Source organism: Castor canadensis, chromosome 5 (assembly GCF_047511655.1).
Source record: "Castor canadensis chromosome 5, mCasCan1.hap1v2, whole genome shotgun sequence".
Taxonomy (NCBI): domain Eukaryota; kingdom Metazoa; phylum Chordata; class Mammalia; order Rodentia; family Castoridae; genus Castor; species Castor canadensis.
This window is the reverse complement of record NC_133390.1, coordinates 125,476,667-125,494,179: the sequence shown is the minus strand read 5'-3', so window position 1 is coordinate 125,494,179 and position 17,513 is coordinate 125,476,667. Positions and strand designations below refer to the sequence as shown.

The following is a 17,513-nucleotide window of genomic DNA, read 5'->3' as shown; positions in this document are numbered from 1 at the left end:
GATTTGAACTCAAGGCCTCACGCTTGCTATGCAAGCACTGTACTTCTTGAGCCACTCAGCCAGGGGCATATTCTTGTGACAACTATGACAGAAGCCCAAGAGGGCATGTGTAGTCATACAGGCCCACTTTGCACACCTGATTAACTATGTGTACCAGCATTCCATTGGCCAAAGCAAATCACATGGCCACATTCAATTTCAAGAAGCAGGAAGTACCATCTACCTTTTGTCAGGATGATTAGGGCTTGGGTATGAGAATAGTTGAAGAGATGGCTTTGTAACTTTCAGAAGACATTTAGAGGTCAACAAACCTGGTGATTATATTTTAAGAAGCAGTTTATACATCTGTGAATATTGTATCAGGGGTCTTTTGGTGTGATAAAAACCTTACTCAAGCTATTATAAACAAAGAAAAGAAACCTCATGTTACTTACAAGACTAGTATAGTGATGGCTTCTGGAGTGGCTAGATCACGGGGCTTAAAAATATCATTAGACCTCAATCTCCTTCTTTCAGCCATGTATTTCTTCATGTTGGGTTTATTTTCATGTAGAATGATGGCTGTCAGAAAGTCAGATCTATATTCTTCAAGGTTAAGGTCAAATGAAGAGTGTGCTCCTCTTTCAGCAATCCCAAAGAAAGTTTAATTATTTTGTGAGTGCGAGAAATGTTCATCTCTGAATCCAGCACTGTTACTGGGGAAACATGAGGTCAAGCTGAGTTGCATGCCCTGGCTTGGCTTTGAGAGAGCATTACTTCATTCTGTAGGGCACATGCTGAAGCTAGGGGAGGGTGTGCCTTTCCTAGAACTGGGGTTGATGTGCCTCTGTTAGAGGTAGGGAGATACCTATTCAGTAGTGAAAAAATATGACTACCATAAATATTCATAGATGTCCATTAAATTAAAAGTCCAGGAAGCTCTGTTTCCTGCTTTATAGTTTCTTGTTCTATTTAAATGTGTCAGAATCACACATTATTTTGCCTAAGCTGCTAAGTAATTCAATGACAAGTATCTTGAAATAAGGCTAGATATAAATATTTGATGATCATATTTATTATGAAATTAACATTCATCTCAGGGTGGAATTTAGTTTATAGTCTAAGGATACATTCTAATTTTTGCCTAGAAACATCACAGGAGGATAAATGTTAACGTTTCAATGCAATTCAACAAACAGTTGTTGTTTGTAAATGTTTGTCAAGTTGAATTGAATTGAATTAACATTTCAGTAAGCATCACTGCAGAGTCTGTGACCTATGTTTAAATATTTGAAAAAAATCTCCTTTTCCTGCTGCTACTCACAATAATTTGGTTTTTTTTCCCTGAACTTTCCACACTCTTGATGTCTAACAGTATATTCCAGAAGTCACCCTGTACCCCAACTTTCAGTGCCAAGAAAAAGGACAGTCTTTGTATGCATGCTGCTGGGAATGAATATGAAATGATAAACTTGGATAGAGTTTCTCTAGGATTAAGAATCATAGTAAATTAACAATAGCAGGGCTTTATTTTAATGATTTTATTTCTTTTGAGATTTACTGATTAGTACTCCTGCTTTTTAGGAAGGATAGAATATTATTAATTCTGGAATCTGTTTTGTTTGCTGAGCCTATATAAGTGGAATGATGATAAACTGTCTCTCAGGAGAAAAAAGGAAAAAATTCCAGTTTGTAGTCTGCAAATTACCATGGTATAAATATTCTCATCATGCCAGATTGAAAGATAGCAACAGTTGGGTTAGGTGGGTTTGCAAAAGTCCTGAGAATTTTGCAATGGTGGCTCGTCAGCCAATTCAAGCTGGTGAGAACTCTGCTGATTCTGTGTGCATAGCCTCATAATCTGTTCCAACTGCTGAAGGATTAGAGTTAAAATATTATTTGTTCTCAAGCCTCCTGACCCACAGGAATTTGCTTCAGAGTTACCAAATAAAAAAGTTGTCAGCTATACTTGGAAAGCTCTACGTGGCATAATTTCTAATTCAGAGTAGCACCTTCACGAAGAATAATTTCCTTCAGTGGGTAACAACTCTGCACAGTGGAGCAGCTTGTGATGATGGTGTTACAGTGTGTGGTGCATACCTATTATCAGCAGGCTGCTTTCGTTAAGACATCCATTTCCCTAGACCCTAGGTTAGGTCCGTTAAACCATGCAACTTCTCCCCTGTCCTATCACAGTAAAATTTGCAATTAATTCCATGGAAACAGTTATCTCATGATCTTGAATGTAAATGGAGCTTAATTTTGAAATTTGTATGTTGATCTTAAGAGTTAAGGACCAGATTTTTATAGAGTAGTGATCACTACACTGATCAGATTGTGTTCCCTCTCTTCCCTGAGAAAGTAAGAACAGATAGTTTTAAGAGCACAATGATTCTTATTTTATGGGTTGTCTGAAATTCAGCAAAAACAAAAAATGTAGTACCCAGGAGACTGCTAAGGATTTTTCTAATTTCAATTTGATCCTGTCATTCTAATCGAGGAGAGAACATTTCTTCAAGAAATAATGATTAAAAGTCTTTTCCTTTGGCTATTGGAAAAATTAGTGACACTGACAGCCTAAAGCAACATGTGCTATGAAGCATAATTGTCACTGGAGGGCTGAGGTTTAAAACCACCTCTTCTGGCACAAAATGCATGATTAAAGTACTTCTGACATCTGCCTAGAAGAGTTGGCTGTGTTTCCCAGCACCCAGGCCTACCTGTTGCTGAGGGCACTTCCAGGCCTTGTTGTGGCCTTCAGGGTCAGTGGATGGATACTCAGTAAGGGGTAATTGTTAAAGCAGGCATAGCATGTGTGTAAGTCTTTTCAGCAACAACAAACAGCTCAGAAGCTCCCATTCTGCTACTTTATTGGGTCTCCAGTGTATCATTCATCAATTCCCTTGGCACAGGATCTCCCCGGTCTCTCAGGTGGAATGCATTTCATGACTTGCATGAATACTGAGGAATTTATTGCTGTCAGTCTGGAAGTTGCACAGTGGTGCATTTGCACTTATGTATTTCCCTAGGTGAGGGGAGGAACAGTCTGGAAGGGCCAATGTTTTGATTTTCTTTTTCTTTAAATGGATAATTTTTTAAAGAATCACAATTGCATAGAAAAGAGCATGTGGGTATTTGTGATGGATTGCAGAAGCCTTGAATTGTTCTAGTAGGTACAGCACATACAGAAAGGAGATGCCTTCAGAGTTCTCGGAGGCTCTGTACAGCTTTCAGAAGGCTGCTGAGCTGAGAAGGATGAGAATGGCAGAGAAACTTGGTCCAGAGTCTTCCAGGGAGGCGCTTAAGTGGCTGGTAAATTGAGAAATGAAAAGGTTGTTTCCAGAAATAAAAGAGTAGCTTGCAAAAATGACAAACGAAACCCCCCAAAACTGTAATGGACTCGTGGAGAACTGAGATTCTCTAACATTGGGAACACATTTGTCTGTAAGGGAAGGAGCACTCTTTTGGAGCAAGAGTGTCATTAATGTTAATGATCATTGTAGACCAAGCCAGAATATTAATACAAACTTTACCCCAGTAGGATTGATGAAAATGCTTACTAATATGTGTTTTTTCTCCCTTCTCTTTTATGCCAAGCTTATAGGGAGAGTCAGTGATGAGGTTAGTGAACGTACTGTTGCTTTTGGGGTCCAATTTACTTGCATGCCTTTGATGGAAGTAGTGTGATTTCTGTGTTATGCCCCAAAACTGAATCTACATCTTTTTTCTGGCTTCTAACATATATTAATAGTTTTTTTAAAATGTATTTTATCTTTAGGCTGTTCCCTTATATTCGAAAAAAAAAGCTGCTAGGAATAAATCATCCCTATCAGTGTAGACAGAAGTGACCCAAAACTGATTTGGATTCTCTCCTAACACTTCATTTCATTTAAACATTTCTTTAAGAAGAGGATAAGGTTTCTTATAGAGGAAGTACTTCTATGACTAGTGTTTCCAAGCTGTGCTCTGTGACATAAATGACTTCTAGAAGATCTTACTAGATAATCTATCAAAACAAAGGCTCATGGTCAAACATGTTTGGGAAATGTTAACTACTCTATTATTCTTCTCTTGGAAATTCTGAGTGCTTACATAGACATTAAAGGCTCTAAGAAAGCCTGCAAAATAGAAGCACTTTTCATGGTTGACTGCTCACCCAGCAACCACTCTCTCTTCTTCCTTGTCAGCTGGAGCTTAAGTTCATTGAGGTAGTAGTGGTCCAGCTTGGAACATTGCTGTGCCACCAATGAGTTTAAGGTTGAGCTCATGGCTCTGTCCATACGATACAGGAAGAATTCTATGAAGACCTCTGGGAAAAATGTTCTTACCTAAATAGAGGGAGGTTTATTTATGAAAAGTACATTTTTGTTATAGTCTCATCTATTCCTTCTGGGGACACTGTTATGTGAAGATGTGACATATCTAGTGGTAATCATCCTGTGAACATGAGATGAGACCTCACTAACAAACACCCTAAGCATAGAAGGCTCAGTGTTTGTCAGTGATAGAAAATGCCTGGTTCCTGGCAACACTGTGGAGCCACCCAACAAGCTTGGTAAATGGCCAGGTGAACTAAGCCAAGTATGCTTCCAGTTGTGGACAAACACAAACAATTTGCTAAACCTGGCGGTGCTCAAACTTGGTTTACAGTGGAAACTTTTTTATGTGGAAAACCTGGTAGCATGGTTTACCAGGAAGCATAACTTGGGGATTCTGGTTAGACTTTTGTTTTCATAATAATAGCAGCATCTCCTCGTCCCCCCTAAACACCTGGTCAATTGGACATTGACCCAATGGTTTTACAGGCTCTGATGATGATAGCAGGGTGAATGTGGACCCCAACACAGGTCTAGGTCTACATGGTTAGAAAAAGCAGAATTTTAACTATAATAATTTAGCTCAGTTTTAGGAAGACTTTTCCCCAAAAGCAATGTTAGCCCATTGATAGAAATATTTTTAATTGAGACTACAGGCAGTGAGTGTAAGTTTCCCACAGTCATAATCTATCAGGAAAGGATTTGACCAGTTTGGTTCCACGTCTCCTTTACATACATGAGGACACTTAGGTGGCTCAGGGACCCAGGATTGCCAAGGGTCACACTGTTGACCAGCTGTGCCATTAGCAATTTCAAGCCTGGAGTTGTTTCCTGGGTTTCTTGTGAGGTGGAGTGTTTGTGAGAGCCTCTGCCCATTGAGGGCAGTGTCAGCCTCCTCAGGGTGAATCCACAGCCCAGGCTTCTGAATTATGGATTAACGTTTGGCACATTTGTGCCTATGAAGATGAGAAAAGGGATGGTTCTCAGAGCTTCCCTCATAAGTAGAGGTTGTATATGTCTGTTTGGTTGTGTGCTTTACATTTTTCTTTCAGCTCTTTTTCAAAAATTGCACCAGGAACTATACCTATGAAACTTTGCAAAGATGCATAAAAAGAAAGTGATAACCCTGACCCCAAGTGAACAGGCTGAAGCAGTTTGGAACACATTCTTTTATATTGTGCTCTGTGCTCTTAATTGCTGTGGACAGAGAAAACTTGTACCTTCTTTAAAAATGGGATTGAATTATCCATGTTTCTCAATACCTTGGTCATTATAGTGTTAGAAATATCTGGGCACTGATACTATCACAAATCAGAAAGTTGATGGGCAAGGCAAAATTTACCTCTGCAGAAGGGTGTACCTCTGACTGGGGTCAGGCAAGCAAGCACATAGGATGGACGAACCATATCAGTTTTTATCCCTAATGCAGGACTGCCTCTTGTTCTAATGTAGGGAGCTTGGGTTCACAGTCTTCACAAATGACTAAGGTTGAGATTTAGGGAAGGGCATAGAGGAAGGGCAGACACAATTGGAATGCATGGGCACGAAACTTAATTTGGTTGGTGTTTACAAAAACAAAGGGGTGACCCATCAGGCAGGAATTCTAGGATTCTGGGGAACCTGAGGCCTGAAATGACTGTTTACTGAAATGGCAGCACCAGGTATATAATTAACCCATGGGTTAAGGAGGTCTTGAAGCAGAAATTCCTTTGGACAATGATTATCTTAAAACTACCAGTTTGAGTTTAGGACATCCGATGACAAACAATTCTCTGCTAAAGGCAGATACTTTACAGAGTTAGGCAATGTGCCACAGAGCACATAGGAAACTGGGGAAATTAGCTAATATCCACACAATGACAAACATATTCCATAGTGTGGTACCTGATGGGTATAGGATAGAAAGGGTCTCAAACCCATGACACTGAGACTAAGAGTCTCACGCTCTACCAACTGAGCTAGCCTTTAGACAGAAAAGACCCAATTTAGTTGATTCTCACAATGGTATGTTTTAATTTACCATCATCCAACTTCTAGATATTAACCTTGTTTCAGGTTGTTTTGTATAGAATACATAGTCAGAGCTTTAAATACAATAACGTATGTATATGTATATATGTGTTTCTGTATATAATATCTCTATCGTTTGTATTAGCTTTTTTTCTAACAAATTAGCACAAAAGTGGTTTTCTTAACCAGAAGATATGAGCATTACATATTTTAAAAAGTTGATAGCAGTTTTCTGCCATATTCTTACTAGTGCTGGATGCTGCCACTCTTTCAAATTTGTTTCTAGTACCATAGGGAGGGTGGTAGCATGGTTCAAGTGATAGAACACCTACCTAGCAAGCACAAGGTCTTGAGTTCAAACCCCAATACTGCCAATACCATGTGGGGACCATGGGTAAGTATTATTTGTTTTCATTTGCATTTCTTTGATCACTAGTGATCTCAAGTATCTTTTCTGATGCTTATTAACCATTAAAATTTGTTTTCAAAAAGCATTTGGCAGTAAGGTTAAGGTTCAAAAACTTTATAGCTATATAACATCTCCTGAAAAAATATTCAGGGAAATGAATATGCAAGCAGAACACCAAATACTTTGTGACTCTGTGTGTGTGTTGATAACATTGTTGATCAAAATAAAGGATAAATATTACTAGTTAATATTAATAGAAAAAGATATCTATATGAAAACATCAATATTTAACCTTATGTGAAAATCTACATAGATAAATTATGGAATAAAAACTATCTTATAAACTAGTATATTGCATATTCACATACTAGAATGGTCTTAAGCAAATAATGTTATAATAAAACCCCCTCTTTACACATCTTCTATAGTTTAAAATATTTTTCTGTATGAATTTATTCAATTTTTTATAATAACATTTTCAGATTGGGAAAGTAGATTGTATTAGTCCAATTTTACAGGTAAAGGAATGAGGCACAAGAATAGGTTCCTGAAAAATAATTGGAGATTATATATGTATACACACACACTATATATATATATATATAAAAGTAATATTGTCCTAGTCCCATAATTACATGACAAGACTGTAATTTTCAAAGCCAGTCCTTACTATTGAGTGTGGCGTTTCTTTTTTTTTTTTTTTTGCTATTACAAATGAGATCACAATAAATCTCTCTGGCAAATACATTTCTTTCAGCACTCTGAACATTTCCTCACATTTGTCCCCCAGATTTGAAATACAAGGTCAAGCATTGTGAACTTTTTAGATTCATGATCAAACCACTAATTTTCAGTTGACCATTTCAGGCTTCTCTTTTATGTAGCTGAAAACCAAGCCAAGGGGGAGAAGATACAGTGTTATTTTACATTTTATGTTCTCTGTATCATTTTAGTCTTTACCCAATAATATTCCATTTCTTGTATATCTGAACCCTTTGTTCCTGGTATAACATTTATATTCAAGATAATATTTATATTCCAGATAATATTTATATTCCAGATGGAGCCATAGACATCCAATCAATGTCTATAGCTTGCTTATTTTTTTTAACATGACACTGATTGTCAACCTTCCTTGCCTCTGTTCTGCCCATGGAAAAGATAATTTTGGTCTTCCATTAAATTACAAGCAAGGACTGCACACCAAAATCTCTTCCCTCCAAGACAGAAAGGTAATTTAAATATCTGTGCTTAATCTGCATCAAGAATTTGGGTCTGAAACCAATATGTTCAGAGATATATATCTACTCTACTTTATCTGGCTTTTCATACTAGAGTTAAAAGCTGGTGTTAGCATGTGAGGTAGACATTATCTCATTAAAAAGGTATATCCTTCTACTGAGGCTCAGAGGATTGCAGTAAACTCAGGAATACCTGTTTAAATACATAGCTCTGCCTATCCCTGTGCTCTTACCTGTATCTTTTTAGAGACTAAGCCTTTCTCTGTATCAGAAATAACAGTTTTGTCTTAATTAAGTCATGTTCATGGTGTTTTAAGATTAAAGATTATGAACACTGTAATTTTTAATTTTAGGTACCTAGTAGAGGAAATCAAGAAAAGAGAAGGATTCAAGTTACTGATGGAAGTAAGTTATTGTGGAATTGTGCTTACGATTTTGTCAGTCAACAGTGATGAAGGTGGTAATTTTCTAATCTGTTATATTTCATTAGTTTTCATGTTGCAGACTTAGAAACAAGTCATTAGCTTAATTTGTGGAGTCCATTATGCTAATTTACTCTATTAGTGATCATTTTTTCTTTGTTGGATTCACAGGGAATATAGTTGCCTTTAAGTTGAAAATTAAAAAGCTCAATAATAATTACCAGGGATAATGCTGAGTAAATTATGACCTCTATCTTGATATATAAATTGCATAATGATTGTACTGCAAATATTCAATTGTACTATAGTGCTGCCTGCATATGAAAAATCAATTAAGGGAATGTACAACAATGTGTGCATTTTCTCTTCTTATAAAATAATGAGAGCATATTAGTTTTGGAGCAATGGGAACTAGTCATTTTGTTGTTGAATTATTTGCTATATAGAGGAAATCAGGTAATTACAAAGATGGAGAATATTTTTCTAAAATATCTGGTAAGGAAATATAAGGAATATAATTTAGTTTTGAAACATAAATTGTGGTTAACTTTGGTCTTATAGCACATACCTAATGTAAAATCACCTAGAGACTGCAATCTAGAAGCCTGTGCTGTATGTAAGAAGTGTAGGTATTTTTTGCTAATCTTTTGTCCAGCCAACATATTGCACAATTGCTATGTGTCAGACACAGTTCTGGGCACTGGAGATACAAGATAGGAGAGGCTCCTGCTCTGTGGCACTTACATTCAAGTGGAAAGTAAAAAGGAATGAACAAACAAGTTGACAGAGGGAACATCAAGTAGGGAGAAGTCTGAAGAAAACAAACAGGCCCATGAGAGGCAATCCAGTGTACACATAATTATTCTAACAGCAGTAAATAGGGTGACACTCTGAAATGGGAGTGTGTGTATGAGGTGTTTGCTTAGTTTGGACAACTGAGGTGAGAGCTTGTAAGTTTATCACCAAGCTGAGGCCTTACAGCAAGCCAGGCAGATGCTCGAGGGAAAGGCACTGTGGGCAGATTTGGCAAACAATTGCAAAAACCTAAAGCTGAAGAGGTCTATGTGTTTGAACTGCCAAAAGATGGTGTCACCCAGTAGGTGATGGATTTGGCGAGGTAGGTAGAAACCAGATTGGGTGGATCAAGTAGATGCAGATAAGACCTTTGGTTTTCATTCTAAATGCAGTTATTGGAGATGTTTTGAGAAGGAGTCCTGAATCTAATTTAAAAAGATGCTGCAGGTGGGCATCAGAGGGAAGGAATGTGGTGATGATGAGGGTGAATGGATGACAAGATGAGAATAAAGGGCACAAATTTGGAGACCGCACAATAGTCCACATGAGTTTGGTGAAAATCCTCAAGCAAGTTCAAGAAGCAGTTGTTCTAATGCAGAGCATGGTTTCCACCACTGTCTACAAAGGAGGTATCAGATTTGCAAGTTCTAAAATAATGAAAACCAGAGAGGTAAAGGAATCTGCAAAGCAACATGACAGAAAAGCAAAAGACAAATTTAGAATGCAGATATTCTGAAAGATAGGTGACCTGGTTTCTTCAACAGGCCAGTGACTTGAAGAAACATAAAAGATGGGTGTGATAATTACTTAAGGGCAAAGACACTTATGAGGCACAATAACCAAATGCAGTATGTAGACTTTGTCGGAATCCTAACTTGAACAAACCACCTGTGAAAAGGAAGTTTTAGAACAGTTGGCTAGTAATGAATGTGAACCAGCTTTTAGAGCACTGTTGATATTTTTACTCGTCATGATAATGGACTTCTAATTATGTATGCATGTGGCTGTTTTTAGAGGTACATATCTAAACATGTGTGGGAGAAACAAATCATTTGATTGGCTTAAATCATGCTTGAACCACCTTTTATATTTTCTTGAATTTGAGTTACGTCTTTATTTTCCCCAATTTTGGGGGGAGAGTATAATGGGGCCTCAAGTGTGCTAGGCAAGCAGTCTACCACTTGAGCCCTTTCCCAGTCCTTTTGCATTTAGTTTGTTTTTGAAATAGGGTCTTGTGCTTTTACCTGGTGAAGAACCACCATCCTCCTATTTCTACCTCCCAAGTAGCTGGGATTACAGGCATGCACCAGAATGGCACGGCCTATTTTCCCAAATTTGGGTTGCCTTGTTTTCTCTGGTGATGGGACCTGCAGTGTTTATGGAAAGTACCATACACTTTTTTTTTTTTTTGTAGTACTTGGGTTTGAATTGAGGGCTTTGTATTTGCTAGGAAGTTGCTCTACCCCTTTAGCCATGCTTTCAGCCTAGAACTGCACAATCCTTTGATAGAGATGAGGAAAAAATGAAAATGATGAGAAAAAAATAAGCTGTTTAAAATGTTATTTGCATATTTTTCCTACAGGTTGAAAAAAGTGAGGAAGGAATCTGTTAGGGTCATCTTCTAGGAGTGACTTTCACATCCTTGTGACAAAAATTAAGGCAGGTTTTGACCATTTGGTAGCCTTCTGCCCCTGGATGTGTTTTTCTATGGGAGCTTCCAGGTCCTGGTAGTACAGGTGAATCCTTAAACTATCTTTCAGAATTTCTACTATTCATGTTTCTTTTTTTTGTGTGTGTGTGCTTGGGATAGAACCCAGGGCTTTGTGCAAATGCTTCCCATTCTCTGCCACTGGACAGTGGCCCCAGCCCCTAATTATAAGGATTGTTCTGTGGATTTTTGCCTCTTTTCTCTTTATTCTAAGAAATAAAGTCGATTTAGCCTTGAATTTCACATGGAAGTGTCAAGTTGATGTGTGTGTGTGCGTGAGAGAGAGATAGAGTATTGTTTAGCAGATAGCCATAAGAATATTAAGTAGAACACTGAAAACAGTAAATGAATACAACAAAATAGAGTACCCAGTACTTGAATATCTTTTCTTGAAAAAAACAAAAAGTAATGAATATCTTCTTTAAAATGATTGAAAGTCTCATTTTAAATAAAATCTGCATTATTCATAGTCCCCTGAAAAATCAGATCTCTGGTTTTACCTGTGTTGTATCTAAGATTTTATAGATGTTTTCCTAGAGCTATCTTCATTCCTATCCTATCATTCACATATTTCATTTTGATCTCTTGGGAGATTCCTAATTATTCAACTTTTTGTTTTCTCTTCCTGAGTTCTACAGTAAAAAGAGTTATTTAGGCTTCATAGATTTCAAGAGCCGTGAAGGGTCTTCAAGGACATCTAGTCATCCTTCAAGGACATCTATTACATGAAACCTCTCTTGACAGCACAGGAACGGGTGGTCAACCTCTGCTTGAACACCTCTTCTAGGGAGCTCATATTCATGTCCCAATATCTGTTGAACCTTAGTACAAAGCATATTGTGATTTATCTTACATAGTTATCATGTTATATAGTTTTATGAGAACATAGCAACCTCTCAATTGCTATATTTAAACATATAGTGTTTTATTTTCTTTTTAGACTTCTGTAGCATTTTATACTGTTATCCATTCTGTCCTTCTTGAAATTCTCCCCTGTGTTGGTTTTTTTGACTTTCTTTCCCAGTTTCTCTCCTTTCCCATGTGACATTTTCTTCTCAGTCTCTCTGTGATGTTCTCTTCATCTAAATACCCTTTAAATATTCTTCCTCATGCTCTTATTTTTGGTCCTTTATTCTGTCCACATAGTTTACCTAAAATGTTTTATCCACATCTAGAGTGCTATATAGTCTCAATATTGTCTCCTAAAGTCTAGTCCCTTGTGTATGGGTATGTTTTGCAGTTTGACCTAGACTCCACAGGCACTTCAATTTGCCATTTCTAAAGCTGAAATGTAGCCATTTTTCTTACCCAAAATATGCATTCTTCATTTGGTCATTAGAACTATGATCCATCCAAGCAAAAATCTTGATATCATCTTTCACTGTCTCCCTTCCTTTCCCTTTATCTCTCTTGGGTACTTAGTTTTCTCCTTTCCCAAAGCCAGTGTCTTGGCTCAGTAACCCTTCACTGCTTAGGTTAGTGCTGTCTCTCATTTCCAGTCATAGACCTCTCCAGCCCATCCTCCACTCTGCAATTTGAATGGATTTTCCAAAATGAAACCTGTTTCCTAGGGCACCAAACTACACTTACCCCACATTGCCCAAACCCCCAAGATGACATATGAGGAAGCCGTTTATGAAATGATTCCCATCTCTATTTCCAGCTTTGTGTCTCTTCATTAAATCCTGTCCTCTATTCATTCCAACTGTTTATCATCCCCTGCCTACACTGGCATGTGTACTATTTCTTTGCCAGAAATGTTTCTTACATTATGAGAAATCTCTTCTTTTTTAATGCTCATTCTATTACAGTCTAATTGCCTTACCTAACACCCTTACTTGTGTTTGAGTTTCTGGAGGTGAGAATATAATGTAAGTCACTTTTCATCTCAATGTCTAGTCCAATATTAAAAACATAGAAAACTCTGCTTCTTATGTTGAACAGTATGGTTGACCTTTAGATATTCTATAAATTTTAGTGATCTTGTTCAAGTATGGTACTCTGAAATTAGCACAGAGATGCGTCTCAACTACTACAGATTTTAATGAGGCTGCTCATCTACTTGAAAAGGGTATTTTTCTACCAGTACAGCCCCAAACAATAGTCACTAGCTAATCAAGTTGCCTGCATGTGCCAGATATAGTACCAAATATTAGAAGTAAATTCTTTTTATTCATCAAACCAACCCTGTGGCACAGACTATGATATCTCTACATTATAGATGAGGAAGCAGAAACTTAGAACATTTGACACTAACTCAAGCAAAGATCTGGTGAATTGGGAATTCAAATGTACATCCTTGTGACTCCAAAACTCACCATTTTGTGCTACTTGGTGTTGCCCTTAAAATTTTCAACAGTCCAATCTTGTATTTAAACTCTAGGATCTTATAGTCTGTTACAACCCACCATGACAGCTTTGCCTTCATACTGAATTTGCATGATTGAATACTTGAAAGTGTGTGCTAGAGTCTGCAATTATGCTGACTAAAATGCATAGTGCTAGCTTTTTATTGCTGTTATTCTGATTGAATGACATTGTAAACAAAGAAGATGATGCTTTTATATGCGTCTTCATAGGGAAGAAAAAAACCCTAAAAGATATATAAGAATAACTGATGTGTAGAACAGCTACCATGGCTAGAACTGAGATAGATATCTGAAAAAAAGGCTACAAAGGATCTTTGTAGGGCCAAGATCCAGATCTCTTTGGGGAATGTAACGGTGGCTCACAGGATGGCAAGAAATGCACTGAAGTGTCATGTTGGTAAGACTTGTCAGAAACCCACACTTTGGAGTGCCCAGGGAAGCCAGTCAGAGTGAGAATCCACAACTTGGACCTCACTGCAGGCTACTCATAGAAGCACCAGAGAAGCCATGCAGGCAAGGTGCCTGGCTAGTGTCCATACCTGTGAAACCACTCAAGAGGAATATGACAACGTATAGTTATGGACCCTGACCTGTTGCTAGTCTGCTTTGGTGCCCAGCAAGGGGGAAGCTTCTGGGGGGTCATTTGCTGCTGGACACCCAGTCCTGCTAGAAAGAACCACAGTTCTGCAGGAGACCCACGAGGCATGCATACCAAGCCAATGTTCCTCTAGCAACCTCTCTTGACAAAGTATAAGATGGGCCAGGTGATAACAGAGAAATATGTACAGAGCCCACCTCTGTTATTGTAGGACACCAGGAAGAGGTGAATTTGGGGCTGAGAGGCAATACATTTATAACTGACATAAGTCATTGATGTAAAGCGATGAATTTCTAGAATCTACTGATAGTTAATTATATTTTTCTTCTATTATCTAATCAGAAACAGTTGCCTAATTTGAAAGATTATTCACATTAAATGATTGAAAGAAACCAAGTTGATTATAAATCAGAATGGCAATTATAAACAGTTATTAAAACTATTGTAGTCCCCTTCATAAACGTTTGTGGCAATTGAGATGAGTTACAAAGTACTTCATTTTTAACTACTCTACAGTTTTATTATTTGTGGCTCTTTTTTATTAAATCCAATAAGAATGTTAGCAATTTCAAAGATGAAAAGATGAGCAGAGTAAGAACTTACCTTGTTGAGCAGGAACTGTTCCTGGGCATCCACTGTGACTTAGAATCCACTGAAATCAGAACCCTCTATAATACCAGTCTTGCTCTCAAGATATGATGGGAGGATACCTGTTTCCTTTTTTGAAATACTTAAAATTTTATACTAACACTGAGGCATAATTCTGTGGTCACTGAGAACTGTTATAACATGGGTTATTATCTACAAACTGAAGTTGTGGTGGAGAAACCAAAGTCATTTCAAATAATGTCATTGCTAAGAGTCAAATGGCAGGAGGTGGACATGGCCCATGGTCTTTCCATGTGTCCAGTTCATGAGTTCCCAGGATAATGTCCTCGGTCACCTGGCCATCGCGTACAAGTCTTGTGATTGCCTCTGACATGGCACATCCTGTGTTGAGGTTCAAAGAAGACAAGGTCTTGTCTATGAGACAATGCTGAGTTAAAGCCTGAGTTAAATAAGAGCTAGAAGAGGTCCTATTTCCAGCCAAATCGTGTCTGATAGAAAGTAAGTTCATGGGAAAGGTGAGCGAGCTTACATTAGAATTTCTCAAACACAGACCATGCACCATGCTCTTCAGAGTCAGCCAGCAAGCTTCATGAACTGCCAGCTTGTTACTGTTTTGGGGTTAAATCAGACTCTGGGCATCTTGAGCACCAGAGTTCATATTCTGCCTTTTAAACACACTCATACTTGAGGTACATTCTCACTGATGCTCAGGACTCAAGGGTCAAGGTGATGCACCCCTCCCTCTTTTTTTTTTTCCAAAGCAGTATAGACTGGGGTCATGGCAATGCTGACTTGTGAATCCTGATCATGTCATGATTCTCTCAACTCAGAGGGCCTTTTGCATTTATCAGCTGTAGCTCCATAAAGCAGAAAAAGAATTAATGGAAGGAACTGACAGTATAAGGAATATTTTAAGGATCAGGATTGAAGCTGAAAGAACCAGGTGTGTAAGTAGCAGGCATTAACTGATGGTCAGCCATGGCTTGAGGCAGCTCCAAACTTGTCTTCCTATTCGGTGTCCATCCTTTTTCTAGAGGAAGAAAACCTTCTAGATGTAAGCAATGGAGAAAACAATTACAATAGGCTATAACCAAAAGGTAGGCAGAACAGATCTGTACTCTGAAGGATTCTGATGTTTTATCAAAGTTATACATACATGATAAAGAGCTATAAGTGTTTAAGAAGTATTTGTTTAACCATTTTCTAAGATGGATCTTGGGTAACAAAACAGCTTTCACATTTTCTTAATCCTCAGCCTGAATATGCCAATATTTGCTTTTGGTACATTCCACCAAGCCTCAGAGAGATGGAAGAAGGACCGGAGTTCTGGGAGAAACTTAGTCTGGTGAGTAATTCATGCATGGTGTTTTCCTTTTTGATGAGATGGGCTCAGCATCCTGTGTCTGTTGATCCTGTGGGTGATTTTGTATTTGAGAGGATCTCCTGAAGATATAGAGAGATGTCTTCGACTAGATTACAGAATGACCACATGCCAACAGTTGTAAATAATCTAACAGATTAGCACACTTAATACACAGACTCAAAACAATTGTGCTATTTGCAGGATAATTATAGAATTTACTAGATGTGCTTCTCAATGTACTTTAGAAAATGAAATTGAGTAACAGGACATAAGGCTAAAAGCTGGGTGATGAATGGTTACTCATTTCAGTTCTGCTGGTGCAGCTCCATGAGTATTGTGTTACTTCACTTGTAAATAATGTGAAAAGTGTAAATCCGACACCTTTTTTCTGTGTGACATTTTGTCCTCTTCCCCAAAAAAGGCCTGTATCTTATACCCAAGGGTTTACAGGACAAAAAGGAAAGAGATACCAGGAATAGGTTTCACCTGATCCCTGAACAAATGTGCTTGAAGGTGTCATCACACACAGCCGTGGAGGGCTGACAGTCCAGAGTGAGGAGCATCCCCAGCTCTAGGGATGGCTGTGTTTCATCCCTACCTTGCCTAGCATGGCTCTGCCGGTTAAAATCCTGCCTCCAATCCAGGTTCCAAAAACTGTGAAATCTCACGAGACAACACTACTTGATCTCACTCCCCTGCTGTATGGACACGTGTATATTGAAAGTGAACTTGGGAGTTCCTATGGGGATTGTGTGGCACACATGCAGCATGAGAGTTTGTGATGGGTGTCATTAAAGTTCAGTAATTCCTCATCTGCTGCATTGTCTTTCCAATCCCCCGCCCCCATTAATAAAAGCTCTCACTTGCAATCTCCTCCCTCCCCTCAATGGAGAAAATGATCATTATTTTAACACATTTTATAGTTGATAGCCCTTCTACTTGCCCTTTGAAGGAAAGGAAAGACTTAACAAGTCAGGCAAGCAGCAAACATTTCCTGAGTGCTCACTGCATTTTGCAACATCAAAACTTGGTTTCTGCTCTTGAGAAGTTCATGTTCATTGAGATGGTGAATCAAGTGATATCACAAGGTAACTAGTAAGTGGAGCTAAGCCCTGCTTGCAGTGAAAGTGTACAGAAAGAACATCTCCCTCAGTGTGCAATACTAGTGCAAAGTCATGAGGATGCCACTGAAGAGACAGTTTTAAAGAAGTAGATTCCAAGAAGTATCACAGCAAGAAGACCTAGAGGTTCTTCAAGAGGGGAAGGTGTAACTTGAAGACCACAGAATGCAAAGGAGCAGTGGCGAGAGGTGAGATGAGTGTAGTGGGCAGAGAGAAGGGCACAGGGCCATCTTACAAAGCAAAGAACTTGGAATGTTTGCCATAACCTAATAAAGGAAGGCAGTACTGCATTACCTTTAAGTGCTGGCTACCTATAGCTTCACCTGGCCTCATGTCATTTTCTGTTTGTTCTAGACACATTAAGCCTCCTATACTGAAGCATACTAGATGACTAATATATAAATAAATATTTTACCTCTTGTTAAACCTGAGATCAGGTAGCAAAAATGGGGAGAGATGAGTGATGTTATCCACACCTTGTCTTAGACAGGCCTTCATTACCTATTTCAGGTGGTTAATATAATCCTTGGGATGTGTCTTGTATTTTTTGTCACACAATGCAAATAAGAGAGT

The 17,513-nt window shown here is 38.2% G+C and overlaps 1 protein-coding gene across 5 annotated transcripts in view; it reads left to right on the top strand.

The window, feature by feature from the left end:
- The window catches only part of Gadl1 (glutamate decarboxylase like 1), a 159,742-nt gene that overhangs the window by 98,575 nt on the left and 43,654 nt on the right, over positions 1-17,513 (top strand). For all 5 annotated transcript variants that reach the window (XM_020156325.2, XM_074074048.1, XM_074074047.1 and 2 more), the window contains 2 exons: positions 8,309-8,360; positions 15,712-15,801. In XM_020156325.2, the coding sequence (XP_020011914.2) occupies positions 8,309-8,360; positions 15,712-15,801 (142 nt within the window). The remainder of the gene's footprint in view (positions 1-8,308; positions 8,361-15,711; positions 15,802-17,513) is intronic.